At 44.2% G+C, this 20,375-nt stretch overlaps 1 protein-coding gene across 1 annotated transcript; it reads right to left on the reverse strand.

Annotated features, from left to right (window-relative positions):
• Positions 1-13,480: 13,480 nt before the first annotated feature.
• Positions 13,481-15,249, reverse strand: LOC131254354 (uncharacterized). The gene is made up of 3 exons (XM_058255343.1): positions 14,790-15,249; positions 14,094-14,637; positions 13,481-13,703 (listed from the first exon to the last, which is right to left on the reverse strand). Exons 1-3 carry the CDS (start codon positions 15,247-15,249, stop codon positions 13,481-13,483), a joined length of 1,227 nt encoding a protein of 408 aa, XP_058111326.1.
• Positions 15,250-20,375: the final 5,126 nt, after the last annotated feature.

Raw genomic sequence — 20,375 nt, forward strand, 5'->3', positions numbered from 1 at the left:
TGCCATCAAGTAAATTGCTTGAAACTCCCTACTTATCATCAAAATGTCAAAAACTTCCTAATATTTCGATTTTTGGAAGGGACCCTAAATCAACGGTAGATAAAAGCGCGACGCACCGCTATTACATTCCGTTTGCACGGTATGCAACTTCTAAGTAAATTCCAAGTGCCTGCATATCATCCATCACACTCTCCAGCGTATCAAAGTTTCTTTCAGCAAAAAATAGAAAATCACCATTGCTATCAAGTAAATTGATTCAAACTCCCTACTTATCATCAAAATGTCAAAATTTTCCTAATATTTCAATTTCCTTAAAGGGACCTTAAATCAACGGTAGATAAAAGCATGACTCACTATTAACACATATAGGTTGCACTGTAACATGATACAAATGAGCTGCACATTCCATTAGACTTGGAAGCACTCTAGGTTACCACACCCAACATATCAAAACCATAATACAAAAATTTAAAAATAAAAACAAAAAATAAAAATAAAAAATAAAAACAAAGATCTGATGTGCTCAATGCGCATATAGGCGCATGCTATCGCGACCGTCCATCAACTTCAATGGCCCACACCAGGGCTTGGGACATCCCCATGTGGACCAATGAAATCAGACCTTCTTAATACAACTTGGGCCATACCTTTTACATCTTCCTCCATCTTTCTCTCCAAATTTAGAGACTTCTGGGGGCCACCCACTTCTCTAAAACAAGGGTTATTTTGAAATTTGCAGCCTCTAAGTGTAGCTGCCACCCTCCATTCAGGACATGGATGCAATACAACCATTGAAAGAATGAGAAGAGAAACAAGCTTCCAACCCTTCCCAGCCATTGCACCCCTTGTGGACTTTGGAATACCAATCTCTTACTATAATAAAAAGAGGGAGATTTTCAAGTGAAATGATTTAAAATGCATCATCATGATGTCATTAATGAAATTTGTGGGCCATGATATTTATGTGGTCCACTATTTACAACCCAACCTTTTACTTTATACTCCTTTTTTTCTAATTTTGGTGCTACAATAGCACACTTTGGTACCAAACTAAGTGTACCAAGTAGGGGTGGATGCATCAAAAGAGGATTATATGATAATCGATCCGTATCTTCGTAATGTGCCCATTTTTTCAGTTCTAATAAGTGGGGCCCATAGTTAGATAATCAAGACCGTTCACATGTTCCATTCCACCATGGATGAACCAAGGCCCAAAAATGGTCTCGATGGAACAGTCATACAATTTCAATTTGTGGTCTACAATAGATGGCTTATTAGATAAGTAGAACAACTATCTACATCAAACTTACTAAAAAGTACAAAGATGAGTCGTTGGGATGGAGATTTTTTGGGGCATATTTATCCAACGGATGAAAATAGATCAACGGTTTGGATTACCGAATAGTGGGCCCCACATGTCAAAAAATGAAAACTTAGTGGGTAATATGAAGAGGGGCATGGGGTGCAAGTAGAAATTCCCATTCTTTGAGAAATCATTTTCAGCACTTTCCTTTATCTTTACTTAAGTGTTCCCGTGTATGGTAGGGAATTGCTTTTGTTTTTTTCAATTATTATTCTCACTGAACATTTTTGAAAGGTAGACATCAAAACTCAGTGTATAAGCTATCCTGACTGTCCCATCGGGTCTAGATCGCCTAATGGATGTCCCACTTTTTGGACGGTTCAAAAGCTAACTATCATAGCAGTCAATCTTCCTGACCCAATTAATGAACCCCTTTTGAATAGGGCTATCCATGGTCACACGTCCTGCGTTAATCAGATCCAGAACTAGAAATTCCCGATTAGTAGCCTCGGGTCCACGGATTCGGATCCCATTAGAAATCCGGCTGAGTTCTAGAATGGGTTAGAGACCTTTTTATGGTATATGTACGGTGACCCGTGGGCCCCAATATGATTTATATGTTTTATCCATGCCGTCCATCCATTTTTACAAATCATTTTATAACATGATACAAAAAATGAGGCACATAGAATTATCAGGTGGACCACATCACAGGAAACAGTAGTGATTGAATGCCACCATTAAAAACTTCTTGGTGGTCATAGAAGTCAAGCTGATATTTGTGTTTTCCCTTCATACAGGTCTCTTTGACCTAATCAACAGTTTGGATGGAAAATAAACATTACAGTGGCCCTAGGAAGTTTTAATGGTGAGTGTTCAATCGGCACTGTTTTCCTGTGGTGTGGTCCACCTGAGATTTATATCCACCTCAGTTTAGGTCTAATTCCCTAAACTAATGATCCATAATGGATGGACGGCGTGGATCAAATGAAAAGATTATTGTGCAGCCCAAAGGAACGTCGCTACCAGCAGCGTTAGTATGCAATCCTAGTTCTCCTACTCGCATCGGGAAACTTAGACAGTCCAACCTATTGATCTACACCGTTCGCTATGTTCAAAGCTCGTTTAATGGGCTACAAGACGAAAATCGAGCAAATCTTAGAGTTCTATATCATCTGATCAATGACATTTAATATTGACGGCCAAGATCGTTTTCCTAAAATAGGTCAAATTGACAACAGGATCAGCTCTTAGGGTCCATCATCGATTGCTTATGATCGCAAACGATTACTTTGTGAGGCAATCTTAACCATCCCATACATGGCTTAGAAAATGGATGACAGCAAAAAATAAATCCAAATCAAGGATGGATTGGACCGTCTATTTAGTGTGATTTTCAAAGCGAACTCATAAAATGTTTTCTAGACCTGACGAACAGTTCAGATCAATTGATTAAACTGTCCCAGTGACCCATTACAATCAGGAACACTATAACTTGTCGTGCTCTTGAGAGTACTGGAACATTTCTCTTATATGTAAAAACAAAAAATGCTCACTTCCAACCGGTTGCCCAATAGGTTACCATCCAACAGCGGACCACTTTCAACATGACATGTGCATACATAATCTAACCCATCCACAGGTTGGCCCCTCCATTAGGATTTTCTAGTGTAAAAATCTGCCATACCACTCATCGGACGAACCACAATTGTATTTTATTATTTATTACCATCTATATATTATTTTCTATAGTGTGGCCTACCTGATAAATGGATGGTTCTGATTTTTTTTCACAAAGTGATCCTTATGATGGTTCTAACCTACTCGACAAGGTGGATTTCGAACAGCATGATAGTTTAGATGTCATCCAAGGGGTGGATGGTAAGTTATCATTCAACGGTTGGATGTGAGAATTTCTTTTTAAAAACCATACAGAAAGCATGTTTCCAGCACACAACAGAAATCCAAATTCGGACAAAACCTGAGAGCCCGGCTCCGAATCTATACCCGTTCCGATCCAAACACTGTTTCAAACTCTTTTTGGAAGCTAGACCCGAAAATGAATTCGGATCCAGAACCTCATACATTCCAACACTTACAGAATTTGACAGGACCCGAATCAAATTTCTATTCGGGTCCAAATATGGTGCATCAGTACCTGATTTGAACCTCACCCGTCGACAACCCTATGGTTAGGATCACACCATCTATAGACTTAAACTGCGGCCCACTGATCAGATGGTCGATAGGCATGTGTATACACTGGACTTCGGTGTATGATCTCTCTCTCTCTCTCTCCCTCTCTCTCTCTCTCTATATATATATATATATAATAGATATATTGCTGATTATCTATATTTTATATTTGTGGGTGGTTGAGATCTCTCGGCGCTTTGACCATTGACATGCCACGAGCGTGGTTGCCTCAATGCATGGCGTGGGAGTCACGAAGGAGTCACCAAAGTCAAACGAGGAGAGAATCTGGTGAAATGCTTCTTTGCCCTTTTCCCATAATGCCCTTCAAAAGCGCACAAAACTTCGAAGAGCCCATCAGCGTGGGGGAGAATTTGGATGCGCAGGGGGTGCATGTTGACCTGGTGCTCCCATTTCTCCCACCATCCAAAGCTTTTAGGTGGACCAACCAGCACATGGACCAAAAATACCTAGGTGGGTCCCTTCCATAGATGGCTGATGGCCCACCAATGCAAATCAAAGTTGCTTAAGTGGACCTCTCGGCACAAGGCTAATTACATATTACTTACTGAGACTAAAGTATTCAATAACAATAACGGTGACTGCGATAGCCACCACCGTTATCTTTGTTATCTTTATCATATGGATCATAATGTATGATATAATGTTCGTAATAGTTATTATAATTTATTTTTATTGATAAAAAAATTTCAAAAAATCTATATTAACTTTATAATGGACTGTTACAAAGTTATTAAGACCTGTAGGGTTGTTTGGAAGCGTAGATTTCGAACCCTTAGATTTAAAATCGTCCTATTGCATTTTGTTGCAAAAATTATTGATTTTAAGAAAAAATATTTTAATAATAAAATAATATATAATATAAAAAGTTGTTTTGAAAAAACACTTTTCTGCGGGTTTTTTGGGAATAGTCCCACATGAAAAAGAGAAAAGAAAAACCTGTGGTTTATATGAAGGATGTGGAGTATTATAATATTTACCTACCTAGTCCGTGAACTATGGATCTTGCGTGTTCCAGTGCTCGGGCTCGGACTCGGACTCGGTCTCGGTCTCAGTCTCGGTCTCGGTCACGGGCATTTCGCACGTCCGCATCGTGTGCGACCTTGAGCGAGACGTGTGCGAGTCGCGCTGCGACTAAATGGCTATGGCGGGTGGCTGGTTAACAGAGAGACTAAAGGACTGAGAGAGAAATCTCTCAGTATAAATAGAGAGACTAAAAAGAGTTGTTACAGTAGAAACTGTAACAGCCGAGCCATTAGTGCAGGGTCCAGTTGTAACTGCTGCATGGCTAGCCCAACAGCTAGAAAACGGCTAGTTGTTGTCTCACAATAGCCAGCATGCAGCAGCTTAATGGTCCATGCACAACAGTCAGAAAACGGCCATAAAACGGCTAGTTTTCCAACAGCCAGAAATGACTTAATGGAATTTAAGTCTCTGGACCATAACCCCCTAGCCACCATAGCCTATAAAAGGAGGACCTGGATAGGTTTCCAAATCATCTCAACTCACTCCAGGAAATCCATACGAACTAAGGTAGCCAACCCCTCTCCACTCATATATTCTAGTGTTTCCAGCAACATAGCAAGACTTAAACCTTAGCTTGAAGAATAGACCAGCGGTGTGGTCTAAAACGGTTCAACTGAACCAGTGGCTGAAGATTTGAACTAACCTATGCAGAAGTCAAAACTCTTTTTCTCTTCTTTTCTTCTTCTTTTGGAATTTTTTCCTTTATACTGTAATACTGCCAGAAAGTGTGTAATTGAGTTCCATTTGGTGGGCCTTCGTGTTTGCTGAACACAGACCCACACACCAGGCTCGTCGTATCCTAGAAGTTATTTGCTTGTAACGTACCAGCATACTCAATTCACTTGAGTAGGGGCAAATAACACTTTAAGGACAACGTTTCAGACGTGCTTCAGCCTGTCCTGATTTCTGATTATTTTGCACTTTTCGGTTTCCATATTATATAGAAATACATTAATTTGTATATTTCCAACACATTTGGCACCTTGGATTGAGAATACTTTGTAATACAAAAATAGTTATGTATAATGGGTGGGGGGAATCAACTTTAATATAGAATCAACTTTAATATCTCGAAGTAATATATGTATGTAATGTTTGACACGATGATTATAATAAGTCCATTGAAATATATACTTTACTCGAAAATGATAAAATTCCAAGTCCTAGATTGGACACAAGCATAAGATCATATCCGAGTTAATAATAACGATTTTGAACCGTCGATTTACATGGACAACTTTGGATGGCATAGATCATCGTATTATAAGTAATTATAGTAATGCAATCCATAATCTAATTGTCTTGGGATATCATCGTGGGTCATGTGTCCAATAGATTAATAGCTTAGTGACACACATGTTACACATCCAGCTCTTAAAAGAATTTTAAATTTAATACATGCTTTCATAGTAGATTTCAAACCCCCTCTTTGGGGGAATTTGAAACCCCAAATATCTTATGGTGCCAAATATGGTAGGGGATTTGAATTCTTCCCAGACTTATAGTGCCATACAATCCCTTATAGGAGGACATAGTAGGAGTTGTACCAGCTTTTACAAATCATTTTTTTCATAACAACCATTATGACTCTTATCATCATTACTTTTATTTAATAGTCATTAGACATGCATGATACTAATAAAAAAACTCTTGTTAATTTTTTGACTCTTAGGGTCCATTTGGACAAATCCCATATGATAAGAATTAAGTGTAATCACAATTTTGGGGCCCCCAATATCCATCATATGGGATTTGCCACAATAAATTAAATTAGTACTTTCTTCTGCATAAATACAATTAAGGAAATTTTAGGGAAAAAAAAAAACCATAAAAACCACGAATTACATTTATGTGAGATGCATGTAAAGCTGGTGCTCCCATGTCTCCCATCCTCGAAAGCTTTTTAGGTGGTCCAATCAGCACATGGACCAAAAATTCCCAGGTGGGTCCCCTGCATAGATGGCTGATGGCCCAACTATGCAAATCAAATTTGTGGAGGCGGGCCAATCAGCACAAGGCTTGACAAAAAATCCATGTCTTTACTGGCTCCTAAAGTCTTTTTGGGCGACACATCTCACACAATTGGAATTATGTCTAATCTTAATTTGTGCGACACAGCCCACACAATCGGAATTATGTCTAATCCTAATTTTGGCGGGCCCCAATATCCATCAATTGCGATTTGAATAAAAAATGTACCGCTAATTGTGTTTATGTGAAGGAAAGCATTGATTTAGTATGAAAAATCATATGTAGATAGATATCATGGGGCCTACCAAAATCAAAATTACACTTAATCCAGATTATGCAAAATCATTTACTCAAATGGATCCTTAAAAAGACTGCTAATTGCATTTATGCAGAGGAAAGTGACATTTTAGTGCAGGGATCCTACGTAGGCTCCTGATTTTATAAGATCATCTACCCAAACGAATCCTTAATAAAAGGTATTAAATTAACTTTTGAAAAATAAAATTTTGAAGTGCTTGTAAATCTGCGCCAGTTATTTTTAATTAGTGCTTAGATGGCACAGTGAAGAGTTGCTCTCTAAGAAATGAAAGGTGAGTTATTTTGCAGTTTTATTTGAGATGATGTATGCTGTGTTTACAATATTTGAGTGTCTGTGTATCAAGTGTCATACACTGGCAGAGTATCAAATAAATTCCCCTTTGATAAAAGGGTGGGGGTGAAATTCTTAGAAATAGCAAGGGGCATACAAGGTATTTTCTCTTCTTGTTTTTTCCAATAAAGAAATCAAACTCATGCAAGATAGCATTGTGCCGCCCATACCTATCGTAAGCCCACACGCGTGTACAACTCAGCTATTACACACGCCACCGTATAAGATACTGTAGCATGCATGTGAAATATCCAAGCCGTCCATCACAGCAGCATCACCCTGTAGATACTACTGCCAAAAAAATAAAGCTAGTTCACTTACTAAATGTGCCACTATATTAGAAATAATTGGACGATTTATAAAACTTCAGCAGATTTTCTAACAACTGTACATTTTTTCAGTTAGCTGTGGCCCCATGGACTGATGGACCGGGTTGTTTCTTGGGATGGTAAACTAAATAGTGATCCACTTAATGTATGGCTTGGATATTTCACATGTGTGGCTATACGCGCGTGTGGGCATAGTAATGCTATTGCCGCCCAAAAGGCTAAGATTTCAGGGACCAAAGTCCTAGAGTAGGGGGGGTCACCATGTTCCTTTGTCCCCTAAATGTCATCTTTCAAGGGCTCAATCTCCATCCACCGAAAAATAGGTGTTGCTATTCTGGTAAGATAATATTATCAGAATTATAGGCCACTCATCTAAGATTTGCAATTGGTTGGGCCCACCTGATTAATTAGGTCATTGGGACCAACTTGATAATAACAGGTCTTGATATGAAATTGGGTCCACTGGGTTAGATCTGGGTCCTGGTTCAAATAATCAAATTGAACGGTCCAGATCATCTCAAAGTTGACTCGACTGATCTGGACGGTGCTTGCCAGCTTGGAATGGATCGAGGACTCACGCGGATTGGCTAGTGGCTCTAAGGGGTCCACTATGATACAGAGTTTATCCACACCATCCATCCATTTTTCCATATAATTTTAGACTATAAGCAAAAAAATAAGGCAGATCTAAAGCTCAAGTGGTCCACCACAGGAAGCATTGTTAATAATGAGTATAACGCCCTGGAAATCAGGGGTCGTGCATACACTCGACCCCCGAGATCCCGAGTGTCACTAATAACCGATTTTCATTAATGCGTTTAATCAGGTTCAAATGCGCAGCCTGGAATTTCTTGGAACATGAAGCACAACTACACAAGTCTACTGAAATAAAAGAAATCTATCAATTTACAGGTCCAAAAATATAAATGGGTCGCACAAGGCGTTGTCCAACCAAAACAACAAAAGAATGCTATGTCCAAAAAATAATAAGGCTGAACCCACTGCTCAGCAATCCCAATCATGCCCATCAAGCCGATGGAGAGCCGTCCATCAACTGGAAATAGGATAGCTCGTCCTCCTCGTCGAAGCTCGCCTCGCCAGGCTCCTTCAGCCCTGAGTCACCTGCATCTATGAACGGGTCTGGTTGGTGTTTTAAAACACCGTCCCAGAGTGGGAGTGAGTGATCAACTCAGTGGGTGCTATTAATCTTAAGTTATCACAAGCATCAATTATAATATGATCTTAATGAAAAGCAGTCAATCATAAATATATAACTAATCTTATTAATGCGCATACATGCAAGATGATATGATGCATGTCCTCGCCACAACGCTCCCTCGAGCGACTCCATCTAACGATCGCGTATGACAACACTCCCTCAGAGCGATCTCAACTGCCGAGTCGCCACCTTAACTAGTGCGATGCAATGCGATCGTGTTAGTCGAGTTATTAGTTAAGTCCATTCATCCAGCAGGTTAGGGAATCTGGTACACCCAATGTATTAATGCCCTAAACTGGTTGCGAGGCCAAGACCCCCCAATGCGTGAGGCCGAGACCCCGCGGTCCGTGATCCCGTCGGATTTCTCATCCCCGACTTCAAGCATATGAGGAGTGCCGAGAGAAAAGGATCGCTCGCAGTCACTACGGGGAGGCGCGGTACCCCAGCGTAGGCCAATAGCTCGGACACAGTGTCCCATTCCACCGTGCTTGGCTCATGAGGTTGTGGACCAATTTCACGTGGGTTATTGATGGGCTACAACGGTTGTAGGGTGTTCCAGGTTCCATACATGTGTGAGCAAAATAGGGTTAACAATAAAGGTTGGTCGGACAGTAGGCTAGACTGCACGAGTCAAGCGAGCGCGAGACGAGTGACATCGGGCACAAATGACCCATGTAGTCGAACTACAGCCACCCGAACACACTCGCCCAAGCCCACAGGTCCAGCCATAGCATAGCCCTATCGATGGGACTACCATCTCTCATCATGTTCCCGACCAACCCATTAGAATAAAGGTGATCCATAACATGCCAACTATCCAGATTATCAACTGTCATAACAATATCATATTCTCATGCATCTCAACCATACAAACGAATACTCCTACCAAGTAAGTAAACATTACCAAGAAACAAGTCGCGTGCGAGTGTGTGGGTTTGTGAGGAAGTTAAACACTTTCTCCAACTAAAGAAATCATGAGCACAATGGTAGTGAATCATTCACCCAATAAAGCACACATATGAGGAAAAAGAATCTACAACCATGAGCAAACATTCATCTATAGATAATATCATGTGAGAGACAAGATCCACACCAATTTGAGAGCTAAGCATGCAAATCTATACAATTCCTAAGGTTTCTCTAGACTTTCCAAATATAGCATCCATGAAATCAAATCATTAAACTCGTATTAAAATTGGTGCTAGGCCACCTAAGAATAATAGTCCGCACCTTCGGATTTGTAGAATGTGTGGGATCGACCTCGGAGGGTGGATTTCGGGGGTTGATCGACCGGAATCCCTACAACCCATTTGTATGTTAGAACCCAAGCAAATCCCTTCTCAATCTCATGGGTTTCAATGAGAATGGGTGATGGATCTTACCTGGATGCTCGACAGAATGATAGTTGTGGTGATGGTGTAGGATTTCCTTTGGAGAAAGGGTAGGGAGTTGCAATATTTGGTTTCGTTGGGCCCCACCTTGATTTAGGGTCCACCTTGTTCTTCTTCACCCACTCTTTCTCTTTTCTTTACTCCCTTGCTCTCTCTTTATGGTAGTGGGAGTTATGAGGTAAGAGAGGTTGGTTGTTGGTGGATGGTGGGAGTTTGTGAGGGGGATTTGTTGTTGGAGAAGGGAGGAGGAGATGAGGGAGAGGGCTTGATGACTTGGGGAAGGTAGGAAGTTATGAGGGAGAGCTTGGTTGTTGGAAAGAGCAATGGAGGAAATATGAGGGAGTGAGCTAGGGTTTATTTCCTAGACTTGGGCCCTTTGGCCTTAAGTTTCCTCAAATCCCCAAAATAGCCTACTATGATTCACTATTGGTGTTGGGGTGGCCCTAACACTCCTTTGGTCACAAATGGGGTGTGTAGGCATCTCATGGCCCAACAAGGTTTCATGCAAAGTTTGGGATCAAACGGATAAACGAATATGGGGTTTGACCATATGGTTCCGATCTTTAAATGGCCCTGTGGGGTCCATTCCAGTTGTTGGGGCAGTTCTGGTGGCCCCCCGGCCATGAAACTTATAATATAGGTGGTCCATGGCCCGATGAAGGGCCATGCAAATTTTGAAAATGATTGGATATGGGGTTTGGTCGTACGGGTCCGACTCGCGATCAACGGTCGTCATGCTACGATCGGGTCTCAGAGTTCGTAGATGGGTGTAGGAAAATTTATTAGACCTTCACCGAAAATGTAGAAGAGATCCGACGACTGGATAGCCCGGTATCTCGGTTTCATTTGTGAGTGTTAGATTCCGGTCCTGACATTGGTGAGGTGCATTTAGTCAGTGCCAAATCCCACTTCTAGGTGTTCACCAGGTCTGTGGTCCGCGATGAACCACAAGCTCAGTGAGATGTATGGTTTTCTATATTTTTATAATTTTTCGACCTTCCTGCTTCGCGGTATAGCCCGTACGGCCGTTACTAAGTGCAGACGAGCTATCTGGCTTAACGGCCCACACCGGGTCCGGTCATGGCCCGTCTGGTTTATTCTAATGGGCTAATCCTAGGTTAATTAGCTTGTGGTACCCCACCGTGAATGGTTTAAATGAATGGTCCTGCGAAAAATCCTACGTGGACGCCCCAAGACACTGTGCTGGTTGGACGGGATGTTACAATCTACCCCCCTTACAAATAAATTTCATCCTCGAAATTTGTACCTGTTCGTATTGCTGAAGCAGGCTTGGGTAATGCTTGCGGACTTCTGCTTCCGTCTCCCAAGTGGCCTCCTCTTCATCGTGATGGGTCCATAATACCTTGACCAATGGGATGACCTTGTTGCGTAGGACCTGCTCCTTCCTATCAAGTATTCGAGCTAGTCGGAGAATGTAAGTAGCATTTTTCTTAAGCTCCACGTGCTCCCACTTGATGATATGTGAAGGATCGGGGACGTACTTCTTCAACATCGATACGTGAAAGACGTTATGCACTTCGGCGAGAGGTGTGGGTAGGGCCAAACGATAGGCAACCGCACCCACACGGTCCAAAATATGAAAGGGCCCTATGAACCGTGGCACGAGCTTCCCCTTCTTGCCGAAGCATAAAACGCCCTTCATTGGGGAGATCTTGAGAAATATGTGGTCCCTAGCTTTAAATTCTAAGTCTCTCCGCCTTGTGTCGGTATATCTTTTCTGCTTGCTTTGAGCTGTTAAAAGGCAGCACCGGATAATCCTAATATTCTCGATCGTGATCTGCACCAAATCCGGTCATAGCAAACTCTTCTCACCAATTTCCTCCCAACAATGCAGGGCTCGACATGGACGCCCATACAAAGCCTCGTAAGGCGTCATACCGATGTTAGCCTGGAAGCTATTGTTGTAGGAGAACTCAGCATATGGGAGACAATCGTCCCAACTCTCCTGAAAGTCTAGGACGCAAGCCCGCAACATGTCTTCCAAAATCTGGTTCACACGCTCGGCTTGCTTATCTGTCTGCGGGTGGAAGGCGGTGCTAAACTTCAACTTCACTCCCATGGCCTCTTGGATGTGGGTCCAGAAGATCGACGTGAATCGTGTGTCCCAGTCCGACACAATTTTCAACAGGATGCCATGGAGTCGCACGATTTCCTTGATATACAGCTTGGCTAAATCATCGGCGGGGCTAGATGTCTTAATTGGCAGAAAATGGGCTGATTTGGTTAGCACAATCACCCATATTGAGTCATGCCCCTTCCTTGTCTTGGGCAAGCCGACAATGAAGTCTATAGATATGAAGTCTTACTTCTACTCTGCAATGGGCATGAGCAGCAATAGGCTCGGTGGTCGGCGGTGCTCGGCCTTGACCTGTTGACACGTGAGGCATCAGGATACATACTCTGCTATTTCCTTCTTCATGTTGTCCCACCAATAATTTCGCTTCAGATCCTGGTACATTTTGGTACTACCAGGATACATCGTTAACTTGGAGTTGTGAGCGGCATTTAGGACTTCTTCTCTTAGTCCTTGGAGGTTAGGAACACAAAGGCGGCCTCGGTATCACAACCCTCCATCGGTACCGATCCTCCAGTCAGACTTCCCATCATTCCTTGCTCTTTCTCTCATCTTCTTCAATAACTCGTCGCCCTCCTGGGCTTCAATGATTTTGTCGTTAATCAGTGGCTGGGCCTGAATGTGGGCTACGACTTCATACGGTTCCTCCACGGTTAGCTTCATATCGAAGTCTCGAACGAATTCCACCATATCCCACTCTCTCACCATTAGCAGGGCCGCATCAAGGCGTCCGCCACCAAATTGGCCATACTAAGGTGATATGAGACATCGAACTTGAAGTCCTTCAACGTTTCCATCCAGCGTCGCTGCCTCATGTTCAGGTCCTTCTGGGTGAAGATGTATTTGAGACTCTTATGATTAGAAAAGAGCTCAAACTCCTCACCATAAAGATAGTGTCTCCAGATCTTCAATGGAAAAACTACCACCGCAAGCTCGAGGTCATGTGTAGGGTAGTTATCTTCATGTTTCCGTAACTGCCGAGACGCATAAGTCATTACCCTGTCCCTTTGCATGAGTACACATCCCAAGCCCACATGAGAAGTGTCAGTGTAGACGGTGTACTTGACCCCTTGCTCAGGTAGCACAAGCACAAGTGCCGACGTTAGTTTGTCCTTCAACTCTTAGAAGGCCGCCTCCACCTTCTCATTCCATGCAAATTTGAAATCCTTCCACATAAGCTGGGATAGCGGTCGAGCTATCTTCGAAAAGTCTTTAATGAATCTTCGATAATAACCGGCGAGACCGAGAAAACTTCGCACTTTCGTAACCGACTTCGGTTGCTTTCAATCTTGTACCGCCGCCACCTTGGCAAGATCCATAGATATCCCTCCCTTGGACACGACATGTCCCAGAAATTTGACATCCTCCTTCCAGAAGGCGCATTTCCTAAATTGTGCAAACAGTTGATTTTTCTCTAAGGTCTCGAAGACTGCCCTTAAATGTTCTCCATGCTTTTCACGGCTCTTTGAATAAATCAATATGTCGTCGATGAACACGATGACGAATCTGTATAAGAATGGCCTAAAGATTCTGTTCATCAGGTTCATGAATACCGCTGGGGCATTAGTGAGCCCGAACGACATAACAAGGAACTCATAATGGCCAAAACAGGTCCTGAAGGCCGTTTTCTGTATATCCTCATCCCTAACTCACAGCTAATGGTACTCTGATTGTAGATCGATCTTTGAGAAATATTGAGCACCTCTCAATTGATTGAATAAATCGTCGATTCTGGGCAACGGGTATTTGTTCCGAACCGTCACTTAGTTCAATCTTCTGTAATCCACACATAGTCGTAAAGAGCCGTTCTTCTTCTTTACAAATAGGACCGGGGCTCCCCATGGCAATACACTGGGTCGGATAAAGCCGGACTCTAGCAAATTATTGATTTGAGACCGCAGTTCTTCCATCTCATATGGGGGCATGCGGTAAGTAGGCAAGGAGATGGGCTTGGTACCCGAAACTAGATTGATCGTGAAGTCTATCTCACATCGAGGTGGAAGTCTAGGTATGATCTTAAATATGTCCCAAAAATCTTGGACCACGGGTGTGTCTGTTATCGAGGGTCCATCATAACCCTCCTCCAATGAAGCATAACACAAAATTCTTTCTTGGTGGCTGACCTGGAATGGGAACATGAAGGGAACTTCATCACCCTCGTATATTTTCACTATCCTTGTTTCACAATCGATTTCCGCCTTCATCGGTGTTAACCAGTCCATATCCAGAATGACGTCGTAATGGAAAACCTTAGTTGAGATCAGATCGACGAGTACCACCTTGCCCCCCAAGTCTATGGGGTAATCACAACACATCCTCGTCGCTTCAGAAATAGTTCTGGCGGCGGCAATGATTCTCACCCCTATGATAGGAGTGAGGCGTAGCCCTAATCGCTTGACGGTTGCATGCGATACAAGTGAAACAGTAGCGCCGGTTTCCACTAGCAGAAATATGGAGTACCTTGAACGTGGGCCGTCACCTCGAAGGCCGTAGGATTGGGAATAACTGCATCTTGGCCATCGGCCGCTAAGGTATGAACCCGAGCCTACTGTGGGAAATTTGGTCGTTGCATAGGCCGTTATGGCGGTCTACCTTGAGGTGGTGGTGGTCGGTGAAATTGCTGACTAGACTCCATTGCCCGTAGGGGCGAAATCTGTAAGGCTTGTTGTGGGGGCCTACTGTTGCGTTGTGGCGGCGTGAAGTCGAGGTCCCTCATCCTGGTAAAACAATAAAGCTCAGAGTGGCCCGCCCTCTTATAGTAGCTACATGCCTGGGCAGGTCGTGCAGGAGGGACCGGTGTAGCGGCCAGTCGGGGTGGAGAGTTAGGGCACGACCTTTTTCCTGCAAAGGAAGAGGACGGTCCCTCCATCCTGTTTCGTGGCCCTAACTGTGAACAGGCCCGTGCGACACGCTTCTCATCCTGCTCCGCCAGTGTCGACATATCGATGAGCTCGGCATATGTTCTGATACTGGCACAACACATCTTTAAGTGAATACTGCTCCTCAACCCTGCCGTGAACCGCCTCATCTTAATCGCCTCGTTCGTGATCATTTCGGATGCATAGCACGATAGTTCCGTAAATCGGTTCTCATATTACACCACGGTCATTCCCCCTTGTTGGAGGCATACGAATTCATTCTCCCTCTCATGCTGGTACATCTGAGGGAGATACTTTTCATTGAAGCGGGCCTCGAACGCCTCCCACGTCCATATGTGGCCCTAGAGAATAGACCGGAGAACACTCTCCCACCACAAATTCACCTCCTTTTCAAAGAGGTAGGAGATGAGTTCCACATTCTCTGCTTCTGTACAATGGAGAGGCCTAAGCAGTTTGGTGACTCGATTGAGCCAGTACTCCGCTTCCTCGGGGCGGTGGGTGCCTGCAAACTTAGGTGGCTTGTACCACTGGAACCGCTTAAATAGGTTGCTCACGTTGTTTGCGGGTGCGGTTAAGCCGGGTTGCGCTGGTTGCGGCATACCCATGTTCTGGGCCAAGGCCCCCATCATAGTGGTCATCATCTACTATTGTTGTTGTATATTAGTGACCATCATCTGTTGTTGTTGCATGAGAAGCAACATCTGGTCTACTCGATCCATAACCTGTGGTGTAGGAGGTACGGGTGTCGCGGCTTGCGGTGGCGGAGCACTAGGGGCAGCCTCTTAGGTGGTACTACCCGTATTTTGGGAACCGTTTCCCCCTTGGGGGCCTTGTTGATCGTCAGGGAGGAGGTCCCTATCGACTAAGCCACCGTGAAGAAGGCGGATGTATCGACCCTCCGGTTGCGGAGGCATTTCCTGGAAAGAAATTCCATAAAGTATTAGTCACCAGAACATCGCGTACACTAGGCATACCAGACCTATAGTAGTTATTCATGACTATAACCACAACATAGGCAAGGCACACTTCTAGTAAAGAGAACTTCAAGTCGATCCACACATTAGCATTATTTTTAGAATGCCATTAACATGGCCAGTTACATGTTGCAACATGGATTACACAGATTTCTAGATATGCTAAACGAAAAGGAAATACAAGCTAGTTAAACAAAAGTCCTACGCACCCGTCAATACATAAGATTAGACCTAAACAACTTAAAACAGACTACTAATTATCAGCAGAGTCGTGGTGCTACTCTTCTGAGTCGGGCAAAAGTCGCTGCGCTTCTTCCCCTTTGCTACAGTAGATCGGGGCCTTTATGGCCTGATACATCTTCTTGTTCCACTTCTCCTACTTCACTTAGTTCTCCTCGATCCTTGCTTGGTTCTCCTCGATCCTAACCATCCTAGTGTCGAGTGCTTCCAATTGCCCAATTACTTCCCGAGCGGTAAGGGATCTACCGCCAACTCCTTTAGCTCCCTCAGCTTCGCCCCCGCCTTCATTTTCATCGTCGCTCTCATCGTCCCCATCACTCTCCTCTTCTTCTTCGCCAGCATCCACATATTGGTCGATGCGGGCTTGTCGCTGCTTGGGGCCTATTCCCATCCTATTCAATATGTTATCCCCCAGTAGTTGAGTCGGTACCGGATTTCCATCTGATCCGCCTTCTCCATATTGTTGAGCCAACCGACAGACTAGGCAACCAAATGGGAGGCACGCACTCTTCCTCGTAGCTCTCGGGCCCGCACAATCTGGTGGAGTACTATGCTGGGGAGGCACATATCTGTCCCCTGTCCCACCTGATATAGGCACTCTACCATATAGCGGGAGCACTCAGAACGGTTTAGCAACCTCGGATACACATTTTGGGTGCAGATGTGGTGAAACACTCAGTACTCCGGCTAAAGGTTGGTCGAGCTCGGACCGACCTCTTGCTGCCCCCGCTTTCACTGGGCAACCTGCCCACACAAGAAGCGGGTCCGCTCCTTACGGGCTCGACTCGTGTCCAAATCCTTTTCGTCAATCTGCACCTCCCTCAGTGGCACTCCTAGTACGCTGGTAATGACCTTCACCCCAATTAGGAACCTCTTGCCTCCTACCACCAGATCAAAGCCCAGTGGCTCGAATTGAGGGTTTTTAATCCGCAAGTAGAAAGCTCTAGTTTGACCTTCATCTGCCTAGGAGTCTCCATAGAATACTGGGCCCCATCCCTTCTTCATAAGTTGACTGAGTAAGGCATACTTATCAAACAGATGCTCCTCCACAAAGGCTTCGAAGGCGACACTGCGTATGCGAAAATTTTCCCTATCCTCAACAGGTGGTCGGGACGTTTGAATCGCGGGAGCCCCTTGAGAGTCGTTCTTGCGCTTGGATCGGACTTCCGCTATTTCCTTCCCCTTCGGATCGCCCCTTTGCTTACTTCGCCTTTCCCAACTCGGTCCGGGCTCGGCGGGAGCCGGTCTCTTCTTACCCATGAGTGATAAGATCACCGAGATGGAGAAGAGAGTAGCAACGGTTGCTAGAAAAGCCATTTCTTTTGGCTAGGATGGATTTGGGTGTGAGAAATGTGGTTGGATTGTTGGAGGGAATGGATTTGAGAGAGAGTTTGAGGCTGGGTTGGAAATAGGTTTGAGGTAGGGGGTTTGGGAGTGGAGTAGATTGAGGAAAAGGAAAATGTTGAAGAAATGATGATGAGAGATGGGGTTAAGGTGAGGTTGAGTGAGAAGAATTTGAAATGGGTTTGGAGATATGGGATCTGGGAAGGGGTTTAGATAGGTTCGTGAGGAATGGAGTTGGGGGAATGGGAGTTTGAGAAAATGGAAAAATGTGGGAGAGAAGTTAGTGATTTTGAAGGAATGGGTGTTGTGAAGGTGGTTTTGAAATGGGTTTGGAGATGGGAAAAGTGTTGAGAATGAGTTTGATGTATGGGGGGTTGGGAATGGAGTTTGGAGTGAATGAGTGAATGAGCTTTGAATGGATATTTTGTGGGTTTTGGGATGAAGGAGGGATTGGAAGGGAAATTGGTAGAAGAAGATGGGTGTTAGGAAAAGGGATTGAGAGTGATGGAGTGAGAAATGTGAGGGAGAGGGAAATGGGAAATGTGATGGAATGAAGGTGGGCTTTGGATATAGGAGTGGACCTTTGAAATGATGGGTTAAAACAAATGAGGTGTGGGAATGGGTCTATGGGATGGTGTGGGAGAATGGCGGGTTGGAAATGAGTTTTGTTGGAGGGGTTTGGTGGGAGATGTGGGTTTGAATAAATGGCTAAGAAGGGTTTTGAGATGGGTTTTGGGACATGAAATTTTGAAATGGGGAAGAAGAGAGTGAAAAGAGTCGGGTTTTGGTGAATGAGTATTGAAAGAAATATGGGTGGTGAGAGAGGATGGGAAATGTGCAAGAGATGAAGGTGGGTTTGATGTTAAATAGGTGAAACAAGAAGGAATGTGTTTTGTGAAAGAGAAGAAAATGGTTTAGAGGAATGGGTTTTGGGAATGGAGTTTGGAGATGAGGGAGGGGAGAGGTTTTTCCTCTTTTTTTTTTCCAAGTGTTTGGGAGCAATGGTGAGGAAGGAAATGGAAGGAAATGAAGTGGTTTGAGTCCTATTTGTAAGGAGAGGGGACCCTACTCGTGTGCATGTTCTAAAGGGGAGGGGGATGCTTGAATTTGGCCTGGGCGTGGCCACGCTAATACACTGGAAGTCTGGGCGTGGCCACGCCGGACCTTGGAGATCTGGAATGGCTTGGCGTGAGCTGGGTGTGGGTACGCCGATGGGGGTGGGCGGTCGGCGTGGGCACGCCAGCATTCTTGACACTTGGGCATGGGCACGCCGGGGCCCTGCTTGTGCCTCGTTGTTTTTCGATTTTTCGGGCGCCAGTAAGGCCCCCCGAGACATGCCATATATGAATTTGGGGTAGGGGAAGCCGATCTACGCAATGAGCCTAGTGATTTTGCGAGATTCCCCCAGTTTATGACCAAAATCTCAGGTTTCCTTTGTTCCACTAATCTCAGTAAAATCTCGCTCACTCTTAAGTCCCTCCCCAAATGGGTCGAATCCAACAACTTAACACGATACTAGTTCATTCGCACGTGGATGTTGACTTTGACCTTCAAATTGTTCAACCTCCAGCTCGCTCCTATCCGTGGATAAAGATCTAGTATGACTCCCAGACCCATTTCCCAGCGTTGTTACCTACTCTTGCTACCAATCCAAATCCCTAGGAAGTCTCGCTATCGATCCAAGACTGCCGGTTCAAGGTATGGAATGGGTCCTAAAGTCCTAAATCTCTGTTGCGTTTTCCTAATACGTATCCCCTCAAGTCAGCGGACGCGTAGTGAGTTCATGGCCCATGGCCCAATTAATTTCAAACCATGCTTTGATACCAACTTGTAACGCCCTGGAAATCGGGGGTCGTGCATACACTTGACTCCCGAGATCCCGAGTGTCACTGATAACCGATTTTCATTAATGCATTTAATCAGGTTCAAATGCGCAGCTTGGAATTTCCTAGAACATGAAGCACAACCACACAAGTCTACTGAAATGAAAGAAATTTATCATATTTACAGGTCCAAAAATATAAATGGGTCACACAAGGCGTTGCCCAACCAAAACAACAAAATAATGCTATGTCCAAAAAATAATAAGGCTAAGCCCACTGCTCAGCAATCCCAATCCTGCCCATCAAGCCGATGGAGTGCCATCCATCAATTGAAAATAAGATGGCTCATCCTCCTCGTCGAAGCTCGCCTCGCCAGGCTCCTCCAGCCCTGAGTCACCTGCATCTATAAACGGGTCTAGTTGGTGTTTTAAAACACCGTCCCAGAGTGGGAGTGAGTGATCAACTCAGTGGGTACTGTTAATCTTAAGTTATCACATGCATCAATTATAATATGATCTTAATGAAAAACAATCAATCATAAACATCTAACTAATCTTATTAATGCGTATGCATGCAGGATGATATGATGCATGCCCTCACCACAACGCTCCCTCCAGCGATTCCATCTAACGATCGTGTATGACAACACTCCCTCAGAGTGACCTCGACTACCGAGTCGCAACCCTAACTAGTGCGATGCAATGCGATCGTGTTAGCCGAGTTATTAGTTAAGTCCATTCATCCAGCAGGTTAGGAAATCTGGTACACCCACGTATTAATGCCCTAAACTAGTTGCGAGGCCAAGACCCCGCAATGCGTGAGGCCGAGACCCAGCGGTCTGTGATCCCGTCGGGTTCCTCATTCCTGACTTCAAGCACATGAGGAGTGTCAAGAGAAAGGGATCGCTCGCGGTCACCG

Source organism: Magnolia sinica, chromosome 8, assembly GCF_029962835.1.
Source record: "Magnolia sinica isolate HGM2019 chromosome 8, MsV1, whole genome shotgun sequence".
Lineage (NCBI taxonomy): Eukaryota > Viridiplantae > Streptophyta > Magnoliopsida > Magnoliales > Magnoliaceae > Magnolia > Magnolia sinica.